Genomic DNA, 26,550 nt, shown 5'->3' with positions numbered 1-26,550 from the left:
ATCCGAAGGAAATACCAGTTTCATGAAATCCGCCTTCAGTCTGAACCAGATTCAGCTTCTTTATAGGCAACGATGTCTAGTAAGCTAGAATGTTGTTTTCTGCCGAGGAAAAGGGGGTCGATCTGATTTCAATTATGGCTTGCCGGAGAGGACGAACAACATTTATGTACTATCATCCGACTTTGGACGACAGTAATTAAAGATAACGGGAGGGAGACATAGCTCACACTCTTATGAAAATAAAAAAAGAGCTACTAACTCGACAGTATAGTTTTAAATGCTCGCTTCAGGTAACCGTCCCATAATACCACGCGAATGTTTTCAGAAGTCAAGATTAATGACTGACTAGGAATTAGTGACACTACGAACTATATAAGTAGATATCTTCGTGGGAAAAGAGGGTCTCTCCTGTTATGAAGTTGTCCAGGAGAGTGAAATCAAACTGTACATAACCAAACCTACGATAAAAAAAATGCAAGAGGGATATGGTAAGCATTGTACTGGGGCTGTTTGATGTGTTATTAATTTTAGGGGGTTCTGTTAAAGAAGCGATTCCCAAACTTTTTTGACCTACCGCCCCTTTCTAGAAAAAATATTGCCCAGTTTTTCCTGGATTTTTTGTTTTAATAGCAATTAATAAGGGATTTGAATATTATTGTATGTGTGAGAAGAGGAATTAGCGAGCAAAAGATTAATTTTGATGTTAATCATTATTTAATAAATAAGTCATCCAACATTTGGGTAAAAAAATATTAATATTTTAATAAAAAAAATATAAAAAATAAAAGAAATAAAAAAATATTTCCTTAATCAGTGGTGAACTAATTTTCTATAATTGCAAGTCAGTATGTTGATTTTACAGACATTGTATTTGTTATAAAATATAACATGTCTGTAAAATTCGATATGCTGGCGTGCGGTCGTCGTAATTAGTACACTAGTGTTGATGGGAATGTTTTTTCCCGAAACGTTTGATGATTTATTCATTAAAATAATGGTCATCACTAAAATTTGTCTTTTACTCCTTAATATCTCCTCAGTCTTCATATTCTATGCAAGACTGTTAAATTATTTTACATCATTATTGTATGTACGTTTTTCGTAAAATATAGTATAGAAAGCTGTAAATTAAGAACATCGAAATTTGAAATTATGAAATTATTTATTAACGGAAATGCAATCAACAATTTTTGAATGACAATTTCAATTAAGATTTATGAATGATATTCGCTTTTCCTTAATTTGGCGTCAGAAGTGGAACATTGAAATAGCAAGAAATTGCACACAAAGTCCATGTCAGCACTAATATATTCCAAACTATTTTCTGTAATTACTACGTCTTTGCATCTTATGCCAGGTTCAACAACTCATTTGAATCTTTTACCAGATTCATGGGAACATGATGGTTCAACCCAATCATGAAAATTCTTTCGGCCCATTTTTGAGGATTTGTGCCCCCAACCGTTTTTTTTTTACATTAAGTTCCGCTTGTTCCAGCGACTTCAGGCTGTAAGCTTCAAACTGACTAAGGAAAACAGTTTTTTGGTCTATTTTTGGGCTCCCTAACAATGGCCTCCCAATTTGTTTATAAGTCGTAGTGATCTTCTTTGAAGCCAGAATTGCTGGTAGGCACTATTGAATTTCAACTTCAATTCATCATTTGTAGTAACTTCCATCAATTCTTCTTGTAACTGTGGCGAATCTTTTGTATTTGCACTTAAACAAGGACACAGAACCTAATTAGGTATATTCGTTTTTAATATATCAACAAATTGTTAATTAAAATCTGAATGGAGTGCATCCAATTTGCTCGTAATATTCGCCATCTTTTTTTCTGTTCCTGATAAATTTGAAAACTGGCTGGATTCCCCTCGCCCGAAATTTCGCTTGTACACAAGAAGTTTTGTCATAAATGCAGAAAGAGGTTCCATTAAATTCAATTGATTCCTTTGAAGTTGAAGATTGCGTTCATTAATTTTTTAAAACAAATCCGTCAAGTAAGTGATGTCACTTTTGGATTGAATCAGTTTGGATCGCAAATCCTCATTTATATCTTTCAAGAACTCCAACACCGGGTTAAATAGCTTGTAAAACCTATCTAAACAGGCACTCTTTGACAACCATCGAATTTCTGTGTGAAGCAGCAAATAATTAAATTTTTCATCACTTTCAATACAAAGCTGCTTAAGTATCTATTATTCAATGATCTGCTTCTGATTGAGTTGATAGCTTTAATTACATATTGTAATGAATTATGTAGGCGTTGCACTTTGGGCAAATTTTGGGCAATAAGACATTGGCGATCAATGACACAGTGTACTGTTAATGCATTTGACACCTCCTTTTTTAAATATGTAAGAAAACTCCTGAAGCGTCCTACCATCGCTGGAGCACCATCTGTGGCTATTGATATAATATTACTCAGAGGTATTCTTTTTTCTTTAGGAAACTCATCTAATGCAAATAATATCGATTCTTCCTTCGTGTCAGTTTGCAAATAATTAGAAAATAATAATTCTCGGCAAATTTCTTATTCCTTTATGAACCGCACGTATGCTAAAAGCAAAGCTTCGTTTCCTGGCAAAGTTGATTCGTCAAGCTGAATAGAAAAGTGAATGTTTTTAAATAGCCACACAATGAATCTTCAACATCATGTGTCATTTCATTAATTCTTCTTTGCACTGTATTATTGCTCAAAGAAATTTTCTTGATAATATCAAGTACCGGCTTGTGTATGTATTTGTGTGTACGTATAACACAGTACGCATTTCCTCACTTATAGCCAGTATCATTAGTTAGTATGAGGTTTTGCCGATTTGACAATCATTAGTGAAATATTATAAGAAGCAAGTAAGCCATCGCCATGTTGTGAGGTTGCGGTTGAAAAGAGTTTTGCCACTGTCGGTTGTTGGCTAAATTTTTCTTTTAGTGTACAAAAATAACTTGAATCCTTATCTTTTTTATCACCATGAATTTTAGTCAAATGTTCTTGTAGTCTAGAAGTCTTCAGAGCTTCATTTGATAATGTTTTCAGGCAGATCAGACACACTTGCAATGCAATATGCACAGGCGACTCAATAAAGTCATATTTAAAATATTTGACATTATATAATCAGCATTTTTTTTTCTCTTTAGTTCCGCCATTATTATCTGTAGGAAAAATAAAACTGTTATGGATGGATTTGTAATCTATATATATAAAAATAAGTTGTCTGTGGATGGATGGATGGATGTGTCAGGTGACGTCACCTGAAAAAACTGGATCAGGTGACGTCAAAACTGAAAAAACTAAAAAAAAGGCAAAAACTACAAAAAAAACTAAAAACTAATAAAAAAAATAAAAAAGCTAAAAAACTAAAAAAACTATAAAGGTAAAAACCAATAAAAAACTAAAAAAAAACTGAAAAAACTAAAAAAAGGCAAAAACTACAAAAAAAACTAAAAACCAATAAAAAAAGTAAAAAAGCTAAAAAACTAAAAAAACTAAAAAAACTAAAAAAAGGTAAAAAACTAAAAAAAATAAAAAATAAAAAAAAAACTAAAAAAAAGGAAAAAACTGAAAAATAAGCTAAAATAAAGGTAAAAACCAATAAAAAACTAAAAAGAAAAAAAGGAAAAAACTAATAAATGACGACACTCAAAGAGAAAGCGACCAGGACAAAAGGAATGTTCGATTAGCAATCAACAAAGCACCGGGACACAGGGAGTATAAATGACGACCAGGACATAAGTAAAAAAAAAAACTATCTATATATATAAAAATAAGTTGTCAAACTAAAAAAAGGCAAAAACTACAAAAAAAACTAAAAACTAATAAAAAAGCTAAAAAACTAAAAAAACTAAAAAAAAGGCAAAAACTACAAAAAAAACTAAAAACTAATAAAAAAATAAAAAAAGCTAAAAAACTAAAAAAACTAAAAAAAACTAAAAAAAGGTAAAAAACTAAAAAAACTAAAAACTAAAAAAAAACTAAAAAAAAGGAAAAAACTGAAAAATAAGCTAAAATAAAGGTAAAAACCAATAAAAAACTAAAAAAAAAACTGAAAAAACTAAAAAAAGGCAAAAACTACAAAAAAACTAAAAACTAATAAAAAAAGTAAAAAAGCTAAAAAACTAAAAAAACTAAAAAAACTAAAAAAAGGTAAAAAACTAAAAAAAATAAAAAATAAAAAAAAAACTAAAAAAAAAGGAAAAAACTGAAAAATAAGCTAACATAAAGGTAAAAACCAATAAAAACTAAAAAGAAAAAAAGGAAAAAACTAAAAAAAATTTTCATCTAAAAAACTAAAAAAAACTAAAAAAGGTAAAAACTAAAAGAACTAAAAAAGAAAAAAATAAATGACGACACTCAAAGAGAAAGCGACCAGGACAAAAGGAATGTTCGATTAGCAATCAACAAAGCACCGGGACATAGGGAGTATAAATGACGACCAGGACATAAGTAAAAAAAAAATTAACAAAACTAAAAAGAAGGTAAAAACTACAAAAAAACTAAAAAGAAAAAAAAACTAAAAACTAATAAAAAAACTAAAAAATCTAAAAATCTAAATAAACTAAAAAAGAAAAAAAAGGAATAAAATAAAGGAGAAAAACAAAACTAAAAAACGAATGTATATACAGACCGGTACACCGGGATACAAATGACGACCGGGACACAGGGAATATAAATGACGACCGGGACACAGGGACACAACTACAACGGGGACACCGGGGGAAACAGGGGGATATAAATGACGACCGGGACAAAAAAACTAAAAAGAAAAAAAAACTAAAAACTAATAAAAAAACTAAAAAATCTAAAAATCTAAATAAGCTAAAAAAGAAAAAAAAAGGAAAAAAATAAAGGAGAAAAACAAAACTAAAAAACGAATGTATATACAGACCGGGACACCGGGATACAAATGACGACCGGGACACAGGGAATATAAATGACGACCGGGACACAGGGACACAACTACAACGGGGACACCGGAGGAAACAGGGGGATGTAAATGACGACCGGGACACCGGGACAGGGAATGGTCGATTAGCAATCACCATCAACAAAGCTCAAGGGCAATCATTAGAATCATGAGGTATAGATCTGAATACAGATTGTTTTCCCATGGACCATTATATGTTGCATGTTCAAGAGTCGGTAAACCTGACAATCTATTTATATGCAAAGACAATGGGACAGCAAAGAATGTTGTATATTCGCAAGTTTTACGTAGTTAAAACCATATATATATATATCTATCTATATTCACAGGTGGGACATAGGGACACAACTACAATGGCGCGTAACTATTATGGCGCGTAACGACTTACGCGCGCGGGGGGGCTTGGGGGGGGCGCGAAGCGCCCCCACCAACTAGGTGTTGGGGTGGCGCGAAGCGCCACCCCAACAGCTAGTTAAATATAAATAAACATGGTATCATTAGTGAAGCACAAAGAAAAAATAATACTCATCAATTATTTAAATTTCACTTGGGTATTGTCACTAAATTTCACTTGGGTGTTTGTTTACAAACAATTTTCAAGACTTTGAGAATAGACATTAATATTAAAAAATATGATAGAAATACAAGAAAAGAAGTGAAGATTAAGGGTCTCCTCCTGCAAAATATGTTAACTAGGATTAATCTGCATATTGTGAAGTAAGAATTGTTTCCTTATGTACTGGTAAAACCGTAGGCTTATACTATGGCTTGAAATTCTACTCATATAACAGAAATTGCTCTTTGAAAGGTATTACATTGTCTAATCTGGGAAAATGCTATCCTATTTTCGACCCACAATATTAAAGCAAGAATAATGTAGCCTATCCAAATCATAGACAAAGTCATTATTATCTGTGCAAAAAATAAAACTTTTATGGAGGTGTTTAATGAAATATAAATAAAGATGATATCATTAATTGTGAAGGACATATTTTTACAAAGAAAAAATAATAATACTCACCAATTATAGTCGCATCATTTATTACTTATCTTTAACAAAATATCAATCACTCTGACTTACGTGACAGCAACAGTAAGAATTTAAGGCTATGTTGCATTCTTCTTCTTCTTCTAATTTATTGGAGTTGGGTGGAAAGGTAATGTTCCATTTCGATATATTTTAAACTACTTTTCTTCTTTTTCAAAGTTGTGGCATCTTCTTTCATTTGTGAAAATAATATTTACTTTACAATTTTACATTTTATAATTTCGTCATCTAGTCTTCAAATGAAACAGGTATTTTTTACGTGTTATATTTTTTTTGTTTCGTTATATATTACTAGCTGTTGGCGCGAAGCGCCACCCCAACACCTAGTTGGCGGGGGCGCTTCGCGCCCCCCAAGCCCCCCCGTGCGCGCAAGTCGTTACGCGCCATATTAGTTACGCGCCATTGTAGTTGTGTCCCTGTGTCCCACCTGTGAATATAGATATATATATATATATATATATATATATATATATATATATATATATATATATATATATATATATATATATATATATATATATATATATATATATATTTAACTACGTAAAACTTGCGAATATACAACATTCTTGGCTGTCCCGTTGTCTGTGCATATAAATAGATTGTCAGGTTTACCGACTCTTGAACATGCAACATATAATTGTCCATGGGAAAAACAATCTGTATTCAGATCTATACCTCATTATTCTAATGATTGCCCTTGAGCTTTGTTGATGGTGATTGCTAATCGAACATTCCCTGTGTCCCTGTCGTCATTTATATATCCCCCTGTGCCCCCCAGCGTCCCCGTTGTTGTTGTTTCCCTGTGTCCCGGTCGTCATTTGTGTTCCGGTCTGCAATTTCTCTTTGAGTATCCTGGTCGTCATTTATATTCCCTGTGTCCCGGTTGTCATTTGTGTCCCGGTGCTTTGTTGATGGTGATTGCTAATCGAACATTCCTTGTGTCCCGGTCGCTTTCTCTTTGAGTGTCCCGGTCGTCATTATATTCCCTATGTCCCAGTGTCCCGGTCGTCATTTGTGTCCCGATGTCCCGGTGTGTAATTTCGTCAATCAACAAACATGACGTCAGTCGACACACAAACATGACGTCACACGACACAGACAACTTATCTATCTATATATATATAAACTAGCTGTTGGGGTGGCGCTTCGCGCCACCCCAACACCTAGTTGGTGGGGGCGCTTCGCGCCCCCCAAGCCCCCCCCGCGTGCGTAAGTCGTTACGCGCCATATTAGTTACGCGCCATTGTAGTTGTGTCCCTGTGTCCCACCTGTGAATAGAGATAGATATAAATATATGTTTTTAACTACGTAAAACATGCGAATATACAACATTCTTCGCTGTCCCATTGTCTGTGCATATAAATAGATTGTCAGGTTTACTGACTCTTGAACATGCAACATATAATTGTCCATGGGAAAAACAATCCGTATTCAGATCTATACCTCATTATTCTAATGATGTGTCCCTGTATCCCGGTCTACATTTATATTCCCTGTGTCCCGGTCGTCATTTGTGTCCCGGTGTCCCAGTTTGTAATTTATCTTTGAGTGTCCCGGTCGTCATTTATATTCCCTGTGTCCCGGTGTCCCGGTCGTCATTTGTGTCCCGGTGTCCCGGTCTGTAATTTCTATTCGAACAATCCCTGTGTCCCGGTCGTCATTTATATATCCCGCCTGTGCCCCCGGCGTCCCCGTTGTAGTTGTGTCCCTGTGTCCCGGTCGTCATTTATATTCCCTGTGTCCCGGTCGTGATTTGTGTCCGCTTGTCCCAGTCTGTAATTTCTCTTTGAGGTTCCCGGTCGTCACTTATATTCCCTCTGTCTCGGTCGTCATTTGTGTCCCGGTCTGTAATTTCTCTTTGAGTGTTTTTTCTTTTTATTTTTTTTTTAGTTTTTACCTTTTTTCTTTTTTCAGTTTTCTTTTTCTTCTTTATTTTTCAGCGTCACTATGAAGTACATATCGACGAACCTTTGTTTTTTTAACTTAAATCTGGTAGGCATTGATGACCTTATCCAAGTCAAAATCCCAAACCCAATCATCATCGCTATCATTTTCAATTTTGATATGTTTTGACTCTCGCTGTCCAGGTGGATTTCCATCTAACTGCGCGGTTTTGCGTTCTTTAGCCGCAAGCCTGTTTTCTTGCTGTTCTTGTGATTCCTCGGAACGCTTTTAAAATTAAACATTTTTTCCGTGAAAAAATGTCTTGAATACCGTTAATGACGTCACCGTCAAAGCAAAAATGACGACAACTAATTTCATGACGTCAGTCAACACAGAAACATGACGTCACCTGATCCACAGACAGACAGACAACTTATTTTTATATATATAGATAGATAAGTTGTCTGTCTTTGTGTCTGTCTGTGGATCAGGTGACGTCATGTTTCTGTGTCAGCTGACGTCATGAAGTTAGTTGTCGTCATTTTTGCTATGACGGTGACGTCATTAAAGATATTTAAGACATATATGTTCACGTAGAAATCTATTAATGTTTAAGTTTAAAATGACTGATGAACTTACAATGGCAAAAGCCGATGAAGATGCTCAAAGAGTCTATGCCAAAAAACTTGCTGCTGATAGAGAAAGTCAGAAAAGAAAGCGTGCCGAGGAATCAAAAGAACAGCAAGGAAACAGGCTTGAGGCTAAAGAACGCAAAACCGCGCAGTTAGATGAAGATCAACCTGGACAGTGAGATTCAAAACATATCAATACTGAAAATGATAGCGATGATGATTGGGTTTGGGATTTTGACTCGGATAAGGTCATCAATGCCTACCAGATTTTAGTTAAAAAAACAAAGGTTCGGCGATATGTATTTCATAGTGAAGCTGAAAAATAAAGAAGAAAAAGAAAACTGAAAAAAGAAAAAATGTAAAAAACTAAAAAATACTAAAAAGAAAAAACACTCAAAGAGAAATTACAGACCGGGACACAAATGACGACCGGGACAGAGGGAATATAAATAACGACCGGGACACTCAAAGAGAAATTACAGACTGGGATACCGGGACACAAATGACGGCCGGGACACAGGGAATATAAATGACGACCAGGACACAGGTATTTAAGAATATCGTTCAAAGACAAATTTTTAATTGTAAGAAGACCGTTGAAAGAGAAATTTCTAATTGTAAAATGACTGAAGAACCTACAATGGCAACGGTACCACCATCGAAGTAGATAACCAGTGGGTTGTTCCATATTCCCCATTAGTGCGAAACGTCAACCCCAATTCAAATTCGTGCATTGTTTGGCATCATTTTAACAACTTGCTCTCCATCAGCTCCCACAGAGTTATGGGAAAAATATAAGTCAAAAATGTCCGAAGATATACTCCATCGAAAACAGTTAGAGACGTCAGATATGACTTTTGATTTTACATCAGAAGTTTATAACTACACTTTAGTTATTATAGATGATTTCTGCGTACGTATGGCAAACAAACCTCTTCAGGATTTGGGAATGCCTTCACCTAACCGTATCGCTGCTGTTTCGACATGTATAGAATTGGATCGTGAAAAAAGTTACAGTACGAATGATCTATTGTCGTATGTACAAAATATTAGAAATTTATAACGACACTTTAGTTATTATAGAAGATTTGTGCGTACGTATGGCAAACAAACCTCTTCAGGATTTGGGAATGCCTTCACCTAACCGTATCGCTGCTGTTTCGACATGTGTAGAATTGGATCGTGAAAAAAGTTACAGTACGAATGATCTATTGTCGTATGTACAAAATAACATTTCCAAGTTAACGTCGGAATAAAAAGACATTTATGATACGATAGACTCAATTTCAGGACGTATACAACTACCTGCTGATTTCTGTAATTTAGTGACGTCCAAAAATTAATAGATTGAAAAAGTATTTCCGAATATTCTAAAAAATTATAAAAATAATAAATGGCTAAGTGAAAGAGTGATTCTCGCACCCAAAAATATAGACGTCCACGAAATCAACAATATTGTTTTGACCAAGATTCGAGACCAGGCAGTCCTTTACAAGTCAGTCGACACAGTTTTGGAACCAAATGAAGCGGTTAATTATCCATCTGAATTTTTAAATTCCATAGATCTTTCAGGGTTTCCACCACACGTGCTAAACTAAAAATAGGCGTACCAATAATACTTTTAAGAAATATCAACCCACCAAAGCTTTGCAATGGCACGCGACTTGCCGTAAAAAAAAACAATGGAAAACCTAATAGAGGCCACAATCTTGACAGGGCCTTTTGAGGGTGAGGCTGTTCTTATTCCTCGCATTCCCATGATTCCAACGGATCTGCCTTTTCAATTTAAAAGATTGCAATTCCCAATTCGATTAGCATTTGCAATCACCATTAACAAAGCTCAAGGTCAATCATTAGAAAAATGTGGTATAGATCTTAATACTGATTGTTTTTCCCATGGACAATTGTGCGTTGCATGTTCGAGGGTCGGTAAACCTGACAATCTATTTATATGCAGCGACAATTGGACAGCGAAAAATGTTGTATATTCGCAAGTTTTACGCAGTTAATTTGTATTGTATCTACCTATCTATCTATCTATATAAAAACGAGTTGTGTGTATGCATGTTTGTTTGTTTGTAAAAAGAGCGTTTGCATATGACGTCATTATTAGTGCATACGGCTTTGTATATGCACAGACAATGGGAAAGCCAAGAATGTTGTATATTCGCAATTTTTACGTAGTTTAACTCCTGCAGACGAAATGAATGCTTGCCTGAAAAATTCTAATTTATGGGCACACGTAAAAATATTAAAATTAACTACAAATATGCGTGTCCGATTGCAAAATGATGACTCTGGTCAAACATTTTCAGATCAATTGCTGGCAATTGGAAACGGAAAGCTCCCAGTAGTGGGAAAGCCAAAAATGTTGTATATTCGCAATTTTTACGTAGTTTGAAACACATATTTAAATCTATCTATATTCACAGGTGGGACACAGGGACACAACTACAATGGCGCGTAACGACTTACGCGCGCGGGGGGCTTGGGGGGGGGGGCGCGAAGCGCCCCACCAACTAGGTGTTGGGGTGGCACGAAGCGCCACCCCAACAGCTAGTTTATATATATATATATAGATGTCCCGGTGTCCCGGTCGTCATTTGTGTCCCGATGTACCGGTGTTTAATTTCGTCAATCAACAAACATGACGTCAGTCGACACACAAAAATGACGTCACTCGACAGAAACACACACAGACAACTTATTTTTATATATATACTAGCTGTTGGGATGGCGCTTCGCGCCACCCCAACACCTAGTTGGTGGGGCGCTTCGCGCCCCCCAAGCCCCCCCGCGCGCGTAAGTCGTTACGCGCCATATTAGTTACGCGCCATTGTAGTTGTGTCCCTGTGTCCCACCTGTGAGTAGAGATAGATATAAATATAAATATATGTTTTTAACTACGTAAAACATGCGAATATACAACATTCTTCGCTGTCCCATTGTCTGTGCATATAAATAGATTGTCAGGTTTACTGACTCTTGAACATGCAACATATAATTGTCCATGGGAAAAACAATCCGTATTCAGATCTATACCTCATTATTCTAATGATGTGTCCCTGTGTCCCGGTCGTCATTTATATTCCCTGTGTCCCGGTATCCCAGTTTGTAATTTCTCTTTGAGTGTCCCGGTCGTCATTTATATTCCCTGTGTCCCGGTGTCCCGGTCGTCATTTGTGTCCCGGTCTGTAATTTCTATTCGAACAATCCCTGTGTCCCGGTCGTCATTTATGTATCCCGCCTGTGCCCCCGGCGTCCCCGTTGTAGTTGTGTCCCTATGTCCCTGTCGTCATTTATATTCCCTGTGTCCCGGTCGTGATTTATGTTCGGATGTCCCAGTCTGTAATTTCTCTTTGAGGTTCCCGGTCGTCATTTATATTCCCTGTGTCCCGGTCGTCATTTGTGTCCCGGTATGTAATTTCATCAGTTGACAAACATGACGTCAGTCGACAAACAACTTCATGACGCATACAGCTCAATCCTTATAATGACGTCAGTCGACACACAAACATGACGTCACTCGACACACACACACACAGACAACTTATTTTTATATATATAGATTATTACTACCATATATATAGGTCGATTTATAAATTCGTTAAGTTCAAATAAGTTAAAATAAATTAAGTGAATAAGAAATAACACCAAAGCCGTGTTAACAAATGAAGACATTTATAAATTTTAATTTAACTTTACATCATTTTATTTACAAATGTGTTACAAGTGGTACATTTTTCCTAATTATTTTCTTTTTTCTTTTATGCTTTCGCTTCCTCCTACAGCTAAAAATCGCCCCCCCCCCAAATGTACCCGTGCCCATCACCGCCTCTCTGATTTCTTGCATCCCCCCCTCTGGGGGTAGGGGGGAGTAGTGACCACTTTGGGAATCACTGTGTTAAAGTAATAATATTACAAAAATTGCAATTGAGACTAAAACCGTATTACTTTATAAACAGAATCCTGCTTCAGTTATCCTGCTTCGCTAAATTGTCTTAATCTCCTTTTAGACTTGTTTTTCTCTGCAGGCTTTATTATTGCTAATGGTAGATCTGGGGTGAGAGGGATAGCACTCCTAGTTTGGGCTCAGTTTAATTTTATATGGTTTTCGATTGCATTTATACGAATGATCGAGCAAAACAAAAAGGTCATTATAATTTTAGCCTAATAATTTAGTTCTTTTTTTTGTATGCTTATAGTTTGGAGGGAAACTTCTCACCTCTGAAGAATCAGTCCAGGGTGGGACGGCTACACGAAGGATTGTCATCGAGCAAGTTACTGGTGACAGGGCTCTGGTTTCAAGGTCAATCATGTTTGCTGAATCGTTTGCTTCTGGTGAGTGCCATTCTCGCCAATTCTCGTTTTTTAAAATTCCTATTGGGTTTTATCTATTGCCTCTTTCAAACTAAAACTTATATTGAAAAGAAAAAAAACATATGATACAGGCTTTAAAAAACCCAAAAAACGTTGGGATACAGGATAAAAAAAAACATATGTGATACAGGATTGAGATAATAATGCCCGGTATAAAATGTTCTTGTTCTATTTTTATCATTGAAAATAGATTTTGCTTTACTCCCCATCCTTATTTTTTTTTAATGTTTATTTTTGGCATAAATATTGTCAAACAGTAATATTTAGAGAGGAATAGATTGAGGGATGGTCCTTACAGTTGCCCTATGTGTGGAAAGATGGATGAGTCTTTTTGCATCATTTTTTACAGGATTGTAGGGAGTTGTGCCTGGAAATATTTGGTAGGGAAGTTGGGGGATAGATCGGATTTTTGAGAAGTAGGTGTTACTTAAATATAGATAATATTGGAAAGTTAGTCCTGGTAGGTATGAGGTCTCGTGATGATTTTCTCAAATAATTAGTTTTAGGGTCTTTTCAGTCTATGTTTTGTTGCTGTATTCTCTCTTCTCCCCTTTAATGAAGCTATCAATATTCCTAATTCCTTCAAAAACTTAGTCTTATTAATCATGCCTTAAAAGGCTCAGATCTGAAATTAAAATCTGAATTTCTTACACTTGCTATGTGGGAGCTAAATCGAATTCAGAAAAACAAAAAAAATTAATGACATCTGAATCATAGATGTTGATTTTTCTATTTCTTTTTTCAAATTTTTAAAATATCATAATGTACGCGGACCTGTCTTTTTCTCAGATATGCTTTTAAATGAAAACATCGCTTAAAAAAACTAGAAATTTAGAGAAAACAAAAATTCAAATGCTTTAAAAAATAAAAAAAAATTCTTGCGTGTAATCTACAAAAAGTTTTTATACCATCTATTTTATAGGGTAGTGCAATAGCGCTGCCTAAGTAAATAGCGATGCGGGCACAATGTATTATTTGTTTAGACCAGGGTACGTCGTATCGAAGGAGTTGTCATAGGAACTTCCAAAAGGGCTAATACGATTGGAAGTTGAAGGGGCTAGTGCCCTTTTTAATAGTCGAAAATTATCAGAGGGCATCTAACCCTCTCACACGCCCACCACTTACCCAGACACGTCCAATCAAAATTTTGATATAGCCATTTTGTTCAAAGTAGATGAAAGGTCCAGAAATTATGTATTTGAGGACGACATCCCCCCCACAGCCCTCAGGGCAGGTTTGTAAGTTATATCCTGGAGAGCATATAAGGTATATATAGAAAGGCTGATCGTATATAATTCTTAGAGGGCTCATTGGAATAGTAATCAGAAGTTCTACTGTCCTTTTTAAGATTCAGAGTGATCAGAGGGTGGATACCCCCCCCACACACACACATACATCTCGTATTTTCCCAAAATGCAGCTGATCGAAATTTTGAGATGGTAATTTGTTTTCTTATAAACTTCAAAAATAGCTCATTCGATTGGACATCGAAAAGACTAGTGCCCTTTCAATAGTCAAAAGTGATTGGAGCGCAACTAATTCCCTCCCACGCTTACCATTTTCCCAAACACGTCCAATAAAATTTGAGATAGCCATTTGTTCAACGTAGTTGAAAGGGCCAGAAATTACGTCTTTAAGGATGACACCTCCCCCCCCCCTACAGCCTTCAGGGCAAGGTTCGTAAGTTATTCCTTTGGGGCATATAAGGCATATACAGAAACAGTGATTGTAAAAACTCCAGAATGGGCTTGTTTGATTGGGAATCAGATGTTCTAGTGCCCTTTTTGAGATTTGGAGTGATCAGAGGGTGGATACCCTCCTACACCTCGTATTTTTCTGAAATGCATCTGATAAAATTTTTGAGATGGCGATTTGTTGACGTAGAAAATTCGAAAAAAGCTCATTCGATCGGAACTGAAAGTGCTAGTTCTCTTTTTACTAGTCGAAAGTGATTGGAGATCAACTAACCCCCCTCCCATTCCCACCATTTCCCCAAACACATCCAATCAAAATTTTGAGATAGTCATTTTGTTCAACGTAGTTGAAAGGTTCGGAAATTATCTCTTTAAGGGTGACAACTCCCACCCTCCAGAGCCCTCTGGGAAAGGGTTGTAAGTTATGCCCTGGGGACATATATGGTATATATAGAAAGGTTTATCGTATAAATCTTGGAGGGGGCTCATTGGGTTGGTAATCAGAAGTTTCATTGCCATATTTGAGATTCAGAGTGATTGGAGGGTGGATACCCCCCCCCCCTACACTTCGTATTTTCCCAAAACGCATCTGATAAAAATTTTTAGATGTCTTTGAGGGTGGCAACCCCCATGAGCCCTCAGGACAATAGTTCATAACCCAGAAGCCTTCTCATGACCTGAACGTAATTAGCGCTTTACTGAAAACAAAATTCGTCTGAAATGTTTTCACCTTTCTTACTTTTATAAATGAAAAATTATCAAAACCTTAAGGAACAAATGTCAGGAGATGTCAGTTAAACGGACAATCCATGGTCATTTGTTTGTTGTTGTTGTTTTTTTTTTTTTCAGTAAAGCGCAAATTGTGTTCTGGTCTTTAATAGGTGTGGGGCTTATAAGCCCTACTCATGTCAATTTTTGCTCGTTTTGAGTTTGACTTGGCTATTTATTGTAACTTCTGTTCGTTTTGAGTTTCATTTATTTATTGATAGTGACTTGAGGTAGTTTTACGTTTGGAAGATTATTTGACTTAATTTTTGATCATTCTTGGCTTAATTGAGCTCTTTACTTTTCTTTGGAAAACTTATCTTGTGGAAAATTCTTTTGAAATTAATCAATAAAAAACACAACATTCCTGCCTTGTAAATCATGCCTTAAGGTACTCAGATCTGAAAAACAAATCTGAATTTCATAGTGTCACTTTGTATATACAAGGGCGATGAATCGAAATTGGAAAAGTAAAAGAAAATAATATATAAAAACCTAAATCATATATTTTAATCTTTTGTTTCTTAAAAAAAAAAGTTTAGTGAAAAACTGAATGCATTAAAAAGTCAAAAAAATTCTTACCTGTAATCCGAAAATATTATTATGCCATCTAAATCATGTAAAAACACGGCTTATCATGTAAAACAAAATCTGAGTCGCATGCTCTTGCTTTGTATCTATAAGGGTGCTAAATCGAAATCTTTAAGGGTGGTGAATTGAAATCTAGTTTTTTTTTTTTTTTTTTTTTTAGTAATAATTTTTTTTTTTAATCATAATTTTTTTTAGTAAAAAGTACCTGAAGCTCTGTGTGTGTTTAGACTTAAAAAAAATTAATTGATCAGGAAGTTTTTCTTATGTGATTCTTTTTTTTCGGATGAATTCATAAAGGTACTCCCTTTTTTTATAGAATAGCTCTTGTTTCGATAATGGTCAGTGCCCTTATATTCTTCACCCCTGAAGTGGAATTAATCTAAGTTGTTTTACAGGCAATCTATTACCTTACTGCGATATGAAAGTTGAAAGTAGTCAGGCTGATACAGAAGCAAATATGTGGAAAGCCATTCGCTCTTATTTTGTTGATGACCCCCGATTAGACCAAATACAAGTTCTTGGGTATAACAACGAAGATGTCTCTAATAAGGTATGCTAATCTTTTGACTTTCTAATATAAATTCTTTAATAACTTTTTAGTGATTTTTCATTTTAGATTTAGTTGGTTGATTTTAGCTATTCTAATTTTAGCTATTCTGCTTTAGTATTAATTTAGTTATTTTAGTTATTTTCGAAGAAACATTTTTTAGGAGAAGTCGTCGTCGACACTCGATCCGTCAATTGTATTCTTACTACAGCTCAATGATTATTTCTCCACTAATAAGTATGTAGTTCTATTAGAATTGAATGAGTTATTTAGTGACGTCCGATAGTGAAAATTATAAAAATATTTAAGAAGAAGAACGAGGATATTTCCAGCCAGTGAAAAAAGGAAGGATAAACATGCAGATGTTTCGTTCGGGACCTCTACTCGATCATCCTCAGTGCGCAAAAGTCATCGCACCAGTTGGAGGAGGCTGACATCACTTTCTACGCTGAGCCACACCCGGCAGGAGACATAAGTAAGTCAAATCATTACTGAAAATTATAAAAATATTGAAGATGAAAAACGAGGATATTTCCAGCCAATGAAAAAAGGAAGGATAAACATGCAGATGTTTCGTTCGGGACCTCTACTCGATTATCCTCAGTGCACAAAAGTCAATCGCACTAGTTGGAGGAGACTGGTATCACTCTCTACGTTGTGCCACACCCGGCAGGAGACATAAGTAAGTCAAGTCATTACTGAAAATTAAAAAAAAAAATTGAAGAAGAAAAACAAGGATATTTCCAGCCAGTGAAAAAGGGAAGGATAAACATGCAGATGTTTCGTTCGGGACCTCTACTCGATTATCCTCAGTGCACAAAAGTCAATCGCACTAGTTGGAGGAGACTGGTATCACTCTCTACTTTGTGCCACACCCGGCAGGAGACATAAGTAAGTCAAGTCATTACTGAAAATTAAAAAAAAATTGAAGAAGAAAAACGAGGATATTTCCAGCCAGTGAAAAAGGGAAGGATAAACATGCAGATGTTTCGTTCGGGACCTCTACTCGATTATCCTCAGTGCACAAAAGTCAATCGCACTAGTTGGAGGAGACTGGTATCACTCTCTACGTTGTGCCACACCCGGCAGGAGACATAAGTAAGTCAAGTCATTACTGAAAATTAAAAAAAAATTGAAGAAGAAAAACGAGGATATTTCCAGCCAGTGAAAAAAGGAAGGATAAACATGCAGATGTTTCGTTCGGGACCTCTACTCGATCATCCTCAGTGCGCAAAAGTCATCGCACCAGTTGGAGGAGGCTGACATCACTTTCTACGCTGAGCCACACCCGGCAGGAGACATAAGTAAGTCAAATCATTACTGAAAATTATAAAAATATTGAAGATGAAAAACGAGGATATTTCCAGCCAATGAAAAAAGGAAGGATAAACATGCAGATGTTTCGTTCGGGACCTCTACTCGATTATCCTCAGTGCACAAAAGTCAATCGCACTAGTTGGAGGAGACTGGTATCATTCTCCACGCTAAGCCACACCCGGCAGGAGACATAAGTAAGTCAAGTCATTACTGAAAATTAAAAAAAAATTGAAGAAGAAAAACGAGGATATTTCCAGCCAGTGAAAAAGGGAAGGATAAACATGCAGATGTTTCGTTCGGGACCTCTACTCGATTATCCTCAGTGCACAAAAGTCATCGCACCAGTTGGAGGAGACTGTTATCACAATCGCACTAGTTGGAGGAGACTGGTATCACCCTCTACGTTGTGCCACACCCGGCAGGAGACATAAGTAAGTCAAGTCATTACTGAAAATTAAAAAAAAAATTGAAGAAGAAAAACGAGGATATTTCCAGCCAGTGAAAAAAGGAAGGATAAACATGCAGATGTTTCGTTCGGGACCTCTACTCGATCATCCTCAGTGCGCAAAAGTCATCGCACCAGTTGGAGGAGGCTGACATCACTTTCTACGCTGAGCCCCACTCGGCAGGAGACATCAGTAAGTCAAATCATTACTGAAAATTATAAAAAAAATTGAAGAAGAACAACGAGGATATTTCCAGCCAGTGAAAAAGGGAAGGATAAACATGCAGATGTTTCGTTCGGGACCTCTACTCGATTATCCTCAGTGCACAAAAGTCAATCGCACTAGTTGGAGGAGACTGGTATCACTCTCTACGTTGTGCCACACCCGGCAGGAGACATAAGTAAGTCAAGTCATTACTGAAAATTAAAAAAAAATTGAAGAAGAAAAACGAGGATATTTCCAGCCAGTGAAAAAGGGAAGGATAAACATGCAGATGTTTCGTTCGGGACCTCTACTCGATCATCCCCAGTGCGCAAAAGTCATCGCACCAGTTGGAGGAAGCTGACATAACTTTCTACGCTGAGCCCCACTCGGCAGGAGACATCAGTAAGTCAAGTCATTACTGAAAATTAAAAAAAAAATTGAAGAAGAAAAACGAGGATATTTCCAGCCAGTGAAAAAAGGAAGGATAAACATGCAGATGTTTCGTTCGGGACCTAAATGCAAAGTGAAAACAAAACAAACCTCAATAAACGAAACACTAAATTAAAATAGACCAAAACCAAAGGTAGTCTCCATTGCTGTCGAACAAGGAAATCTAGTTGAAAGCGAATACAGTATGGTGGGCATCATGTATGCCAAACAGGTGGTGAAGGGGAAGCCTCAAAAGCCTGTTGGGATATTGTAGAAGAACTAACCGTTCGTTTTTGAAAGTGGCGTTTAAAAGATACGGTTCCAGAACCCGAAACTGATGTTGTGGAAAGTTGTGCTAGCGCTTGCTATAAAAGCATTTTATCTTTTTGGTTGAGTTGCAGTATTGCTCGGAGAATAAAAGGTTTATAGAGGTAAAACTGAGGGAGAACAAAAGAAGAGTAATTGGACACGCCTGAATCAGGGAATATAACCTGTAAAATCTTTAGAATAATAAAAAAAATATGTAGAACAGTGTTTTGGTTTTTATATGAGACTTTACGATCATGCCTCCCGTAAATTTCTTGACACTTTCAACATTATAGCAGAATTTCCTTACTTCTGATCATTTGCGTAAATTCTTTTCAGCTACTCAAGGGAGAGGTCAAATGTTTTCCAGTTTAAAATTATGATGGCAGGGGGTTGTGAACTAAGATATTTTGCACAGGGGGTATCGAAGGTAAGATTAAAGTGACAGGGTGCTTTTATATAGTCAGCAAAAACATGAAGAAACTTCGAACTGTAACCTGTAAACTGTAAAATCAGGGAATGTAACCTGGAAGGTAACCTGAATCAGGGAATATAGCTAAAAAAATAATATTTGATATTGTTAGTGCAAGGGAAATAAAATCGGAAATTTCAAGATAGCCAAGATGTCGTTTTTGTCACTTGTTGCTAAAAAAAAAAAAATTTATTATTTACGCATTTGAGAGGACTAAATGGATTGCCCGATTGAACGATACAATTTTACCTATTGGGCGTTAGCTTATGCAAAAATTCTTTGGAGCTGTGCGTTATACCAAAGGCTTAAACTTGAAGCAGTGTATGGGGTAAATATTTATTTTTAGCACTGTCTTGTAGCTTAAGTCTAGTATTAAGTCTTAAGTATTATGTTTTAAGTCTTAAGTCTAGTATTATTTTTTTACCTATTCAGATGTAATATTTAGAGTACGTGTTTCAGTTTATTCGTTTCTGTGCTTTCTTTTGAGATACTTTATTTGTTAAATACGCTTATGTTTTATTTTTGCTCAGGTTGATGCTTTTCTGGGAGTGACTGTTAACGCTGTTGGATTACTAAGTACACAAGTCAACGGGCTCGGGCTGGAGGTAAGATTTGAGAATAATCTGTTTTTCTCTAGACTAAGATTTTCTGTCAGTCAAGTGGGAATCGATAAGCTTAAATTCGTTATTTACAATTTTGATGGTAATAATAGCTGTTTCAAGTTGATCTATTCTGTTAGAGCATGCTTTGATCGGGATGGGATAGTAAAGGAATGTTCATTAGTCCTGTAAAAGACAATTTTTGTTTGAATATTTGGAGGTTTGATTTGTTTGTTTTTTTTTTGTTTGTTTTTTTTTTTTTTTTTTTTTTTTTACAAGAAATGTAAGTTCGTTAATGTTTGCTAGGGTAACATTTCGATTTCCTTTATTTTGCATTTAGGCTATCATCGGGGGTACTAGTTGGAGGACGGATACAGAGGAATTGGATTACTATTAGAAAAAAGGATTAAAAACCCCTCCCCCCCCGAATTTTGGAAAATGTCCTCCTTGTTTACATTTTTTATCTTAATTTGTTTTTATTGACGATAAATGATGAACGTGGAACGTTTGAACATAGGATGGACATTCGTCCGTCCCATGAACAACCGCAGAATTTCGCTTCAGCACAATACGCTTCTCTATTTTTCTCCTTCGAATCTAAAGTGATCGAAAAAATGGGCCAGTCGTAGCTTTGGCTTAATTTTTGCTGGTAAACATATCTGGAACAGGAGCGCTGATGGGAAGAGGAATGGAACAATATAAGTTGTCGGTGTTTTCACATTCCTGTTTGTAAAAGTCGTTTTTGCGAAATCCAGACTTGTAATTCACGGAAGTACAAGCGTTTTGTAGAATAGAATTTTGCCAAGTCATTTTAAAAAATACAACTTAGTAATTAATGTGTTCTGTATAAATGTAGTTTGTTTTAATTGTAATACTTTAGCTTTGCTGCTGCTGATGATGTTTTGTTCAGTTTCGCTGTAATCACCTATGTGTGATCGAAATATCCAGTAACTTCTATACCTGTTTTTCACTGTTTAATAAAAGGGCCTATCCCTATTGGAACTTTGTTTTCAATTTTACTTGTTTATTTTTTTTAAAACTGTTTAATTTTACCAAGAAAAAAAAGTCGAAAGAAAAAGTGAAAAAAGGTTCTATCTGCATATGAATGGGCGGCTTGGAAATAAAGACTATAGACTTCGAAAGAGACTTGTCCCAGCCCTGGCAGCCTTGGTTAAGCTAACCACCAGCACAAATAAAAATCATTTTTAACTGTATATTAAACAATAGCGAAAGAGAAGCGGACAGAAATTAGTAAATTTTTTGGAAACAAAAAAGAGAGGAAGAATAGAAAAATCAGCCGAAAAAAGGAAAAAAGTGCTCAAAAATTAACAATAAATCTAAAATAACCATCAAATACAGTCATTTCATTGAGCTGAATGCTGAATGAAAACAATAGTTTTTTTTCATCTATATAAATTGTGCTTTTATTTCATTTGAAAAAGTGAAAATTGAAAAAAAAAATTAATTTTGATTCCCTGTAATCATATTCCCTACGTTTGTGTATTTATACTAGGTCAACTTTTTTTTAAGTTGTGTAAGAAATTTTGCTTTTCTTTTGTAGGTGATTAATTGTCTTAAACTACCTCAAGATAAAATTATCTTAAGTTGAAAAAATTATATTGTCTTAAATTATATTTCCTTTATTGTCTTAAAAACTATATTGTCTTATGTTATAACAAAAAAAAATTCTCAAATTACCTTAAGGTACCTCAAGGTCATATAATAGAGTTTGCTCTTTGATCAATGTACAAATTTGATCAATAGCATTTAGAATTCTTAAAAAGTCTACAAAAAGAGGCATATATCTGCCTCATCTAAGGGCACTTTTTCTCGTCTAGCCAACACTAAATTATAGAAATTCACTTAAATACGGTACAATTAAGTGCGTCAAAAATAAATAAAATTGTAATAGATGATACATGGTCGGTTTTCATGTTTATTTACCGATCATCGGATGAAAATATACATACATACCATATATATATAAATATATATATATATATATATATATATATATATATATATATATATATATATATATATATATATATATATATATATATATATATATATATATATATATATATTAGAGAATGTGCTTAAGTACCAAGGACATTAAAAATGAAATGAGATTCTTTAAATTGGTTAAGCGGAAACCATCACAACTGAGGACGTCTTTAAACGTTAAAATTCTTACAATGCAGCTCAATGAAAAAAAGAAGAAAGAAACCTAATAGATATTTAAACTTATAAACCAACTGCTTAACGATTCGTCAGGCTTTGATCAGTATAGTAGTTTATTCTGATAATGAGGTTTAGTGTCAGGATATCTAAACATAAACTTGAAGAAAATGATATAAATAAGTTTTCAAAAACCCCACTCCACAACCCGGCTTGTTAAGTACTTTTAAATGAATGGAGATTATCTCAATATTTAACTCAAAACAAGAATTTAATATGATTGGAATCTAGTTTTAATTATTGTTACCTCAGGAAAATCTTGATGACGTAGGCGTTTTTGAGACGTTAGTGAACCAGCAGAATACAGACGTAGTGAATCTTCAACCGAATGTTACTTCTTTATCAGAGGAAGATGCTCTAACCAAGCCTATCAGTGTTCACATAGATGATAGTAAGTTTTTTTCATTGCTTCGTATTCCTTTTTTGTATATAAATGAAAATGTCAATCTTATAAATTGTTTATTTGTGATCGAGGAGTAGCGAAATCCAATTGGCTCCAAAATAATCAGATTGTGTTCTAGACCTATTTGTTCTGATAATGTCTTGTTCAGTAAGGACCATGAGACCTTTGTATGCCTTCTTGATTCTGACCACAGGAAACCCAGGTTAGTTAGCGTGGTCCACACGTGCCATGGTCATTTTCAGAAGATAAACCCCCAGTATTGCTAATTTGGACCAGTGCATATGCGCATTGTTAGTGCGCATACACATATATGGAGGGTGCGAGAACCTGTACCAAAGTCTCAAATTCGAACCAGAAGAATCGTGAATTTGATTGCACGAAAGTGACATCACTTCCAGTCAATCAAATGTGTTTTCCACCGACGTAAAGTTATTTAAAGGGGAAGTGATATTTTATGCCTTTAGTCAATGTACCATTGACAGTTAATGAGAAACACACTTACTCGAGTAAAATCCGAATTTCCAGCTGCTGCTCGGTCAAATTTGAGACCGATAGGCAAAATATATTGCGATACTTGGGGGCTACGCAGATGAGACTGACAGACCAGGTTCGTCACTCTGAATCTTGTCGGCTGTCCTCTGTCAAAATCTAGTATTTGCATGTTTTTTTTTAATGCCGATGTTTGCCATCGGTCAAAAAAGGTCAGTGGGTATTCCCTTGTTCAGCCATTCTTTAGTGTCTTTTTTTTTTCTTTAGTGTCTTTTTCTTTAGTTGTAGGGAAATACTAAAATGTAGAAAGAAATAACTATAGAAATTTATAACTCTTAATTTTGTGTTGTTAAAGTTATATTACTAGTTGATGTATGTGAAATGTTTTAATATGAAATGCTCGTATTCTTCATTTGACCATGTAAAAAGTGTTGTTGAGTGTTATTTTACCATTCAGTGATGTTAAGTTTTTAGACTTAGAGTGAATATTTTCACTCTTTTTAGGCTAATTTTAGGCTTTAGAAACTGAATAGTTTTTGCCAAGTCATTCATAATTGTCTTAAAGTTAACGTTTAGTGAAATTTGTTTGAAACTGGTTAATGTTGTTTTAAGGATGGTTAAAATAATAGAGTGCAGTGTCACCAGGGTTATCGTCCCTGGTACTAATATACCGTTGCAGATACTTTTATGGGCTTTTCAAGTATTTATCGATACAAACTGAATTTTTTATGACTACTAGTAGATGTTACTCGTGGATAACATAAATTTAACTTTCATTTTAGTATACACAAGGCCGTATCCAGGGGGGTACAGGGTTTGATCCCTCTCCCCCGAAATTTTCGTCCTACTCATAAAAACGTAACAAAAATGCATATAAATAATTTTATTTGCGTTTTTTAAAGTTTGTATTGTCCCCCCCCCCTGAACAAAAATCCTGGATGCGCCCTTGATTATGTGGTTGTCTTTCTTATGAGTACAGTGATACTGAAAATTCTTAATTGTATGGGTTTTTACTATTCAAGTTTAATTTTGAATATTTAGTTAAAATATTTAATTTAAATTTAATTGTTTAATGTATTAATTCTAATTTTGACTGCTATAGTGGTACCGAAAAGGGTTTCCAGATGGCAATATTGAATATGATTAGTCATTTATTTGAGTTAGTCGCTTTAAGTTGTGTGACATTATATTAATTTGTATCGAAAGTCTTTCCATATATTAATGCATTCAAAAAACAAGAGAAAATAACTTTTTTGTTTCTCCCCCTATTTTATCCGCCCTGCCATATGAGCCTTTAATTATTTGACTCTTTTATGCTAATGGAAATATTCGACCTTCTTTTTTATGTATTGGACCTTTTAAAAATACACCAACCGTTCCAACAATCAGTGTTTTGGATTTTAAAAAAAAACAAGCAAATTTTTTTTTATGAAAGCATTTGAAACCATTTCGTTATGCTTAATTCAAGCTTTCAATCAGATTTTTTTTTTTGTTACCGTAGTCTGCGAAAGGATTTTTTGAAGCTGTTTTTAATTTTTTTTTTTCACAAAAAAAGCGTAATCAGTCGATACTAGGATAAGTTTAATTAAATTTTGAGCTAAAGATACAAAGCTGCATTTGAAAATCCCCCTAAATCATGAGGGCTTTTTTTTCTTTTTTCGTCGTGCAAAATTTTCTATTTTCAAAACAGTAAAATAGGCTTTATAAATTATTTTTCAGGCATTGCAAATGACAAGACTGTAATTGCATTTTTAGTTTCATCGTAAAAGTTATTTTACAACTCTTATTAAGTCTAAAATTTTTGTTCTTTGTTTTTTTGTTGTTTTTTTTTTTTATAGGTATCGACGGCCTGATTAACCAATCTTTAATAACTGGAAACATAAAAGGAGTTGTAAACCTTTGTATCAAAGGTGGAAAATGGACAGATGCCTTAAATTTGGCGACCTTAGGCGGGGAAGAATTGTTGCTGGAAACTCGACAAAAGTATGCAAAATCTGCCACTGGTGTCTCTCGGCTGATCTCTGCCGTTGTACTTGGTCAATGGGATAGTGTAGCTCAAAACTGTGATTTGTCATCCTGGAAAGAGGTTGCAACTTGCGCTGTTATGTTTGCTGCGCCGCAACAGGTCGCAACTGTTTGTAGTAAGTACTTTTCAAGGCGTTTAATAGCTGTCACTCATTATGTAATAGCTGAATTTTCTTAGTGATAAAGCAGCTGATAGAAACTCTTGCTGAATATGGTTGCCTAAATTATTTTAAGACTACTTTATTTAGGGTGGCTCCACTCCAGGATTCAGAAAAAGAGTATGACAGGCTATACTATCATCAACATCTAATGCTAGAATTTAAAAGCAGGGTTTTCTTTGGTGTCGAAGCACTCTTTTATAAAGTACAGTCACTCGTGTATTTAAATTTAGTTTTCACTCCCTGTGGAACTATTTTTCAAGGCAACTAAACAATTTCGACTTATTTATATCATGAAGATCAAGATTAACGTTGTGCTTTTTGGAGATATGAGTTTGATTTGAGTTTCTAGATACCAAAACGTTAAAATTCCACTAATAGATGAAATGGCTTATAAATAAATATAACGAAATGAACATCAAATCGGGAAAATTAAGTTTTTTTCGATTGCTACTCAAGCTAAAAGATAAGTATACCAATCGATGTACCTTTTAACGCTGATTCTAAATATATTAATGGCTACTATTGAAAATGTTTTTATGGAACTCAACTCATTAGCCCTTGCCCTATTAGAGCGGAGGGGCTGGGTTGCATATGCAGGAGTAGTATATTTGGAAACACCGCTAAAAGGCAAATCGAGCGATGCTTACCTTTTAGCTAGTGAAGTACTCGAAAACGTTTAATAATTACCTCAAATCTTAATGATGTTGACTGAGTGAAGTTACTTCAGAGGATAACGCAAATAAAGCTTTGGAGGTCTTTTTTAGGGTGCTGAATTTGGCTATTATAGTCCAATAAAACCTTAGACTGAAAAAAACTTTTACCACCCTCCCCCCAAAAAAATGATTGTTTAGATTTAATTAAAATTAATGTTTTTAATTTTAACAATAGATTAATATTAATTGAATTAGAATATATTAAGTTAGAAATAAGTCAATTGGAATTAGATTATTCGATTTAGATTATCAGATTCACCAAAAAACACAAAATGCCTC

The 26,550-nt window shown here is 35.0% G+C and overlaps 1 protein-coding gene and 1 long non-coding RNA gene across 2 annotated transcripts in view; both read left to right on the top strand.

Moving 5' to 3' along the window:
- Positions 1 to 26,550, top strand: part of LOC136032244 (protein transport protein Sec31A-like) — a 140,340-nt gene that overhangs the window by 71,622 nt on the left and 42,168 nt on the right. The window contains exons 9-13 of the mRNA XM_065712476.1: positions 12,695 to 12,830; positions 16,315 to 16,469; positions 20,171 to 20,245; positions 22,733 to 22,871; positions 25,211 to 25,513. Coding sequence (XP_065568548.1) covers positions 12,695 to 12,830; positions 16,315 to 16,469; positions 20,171 to 20,245; positions 22,733 to 22,871; positions 25,211 to 25,513 — 808 coding nt within the window. The remainder of the gene's footprint in view (positions 1 to 12,694; positions 12,831 to 16,314; positions 16,470 to 20,170; positions 20,246 to 22,732; positions 22,872 to 25,210; positions 25,514 to 26,550) is intronic.
- On the top strand, positions 1,932 to 5,405 carry LOC136032243 (uncharacterized). Its single transcript, XR_010618691.1, has 2 exons — positions 1,932 to 3,371; positions 4,011 to 5,405. It is a non-coding gene; the product is annotated as an uncharacterized LOC136032243 (long non-coding RNA).

Source organism: Artemia franciscana, chromosome 10 (genome assembly GCF_032884065.1).
Source record: "Artemia franciscana chromosome 10, ASM3288406v1, whole genome shotgun sequence".
NCBI classification, from domain to species: domain Eukaryota; kingdom Metazoa; phylum Arthropoda; class Branchiopoda; order Anostraca; family Artemiidae; genus Artemia; species Artemia franciscana.
Note: the sequence above shows the minus strand (reverse complement) of the source record. Positions and strands in the feature narration are given on the sequence as shown.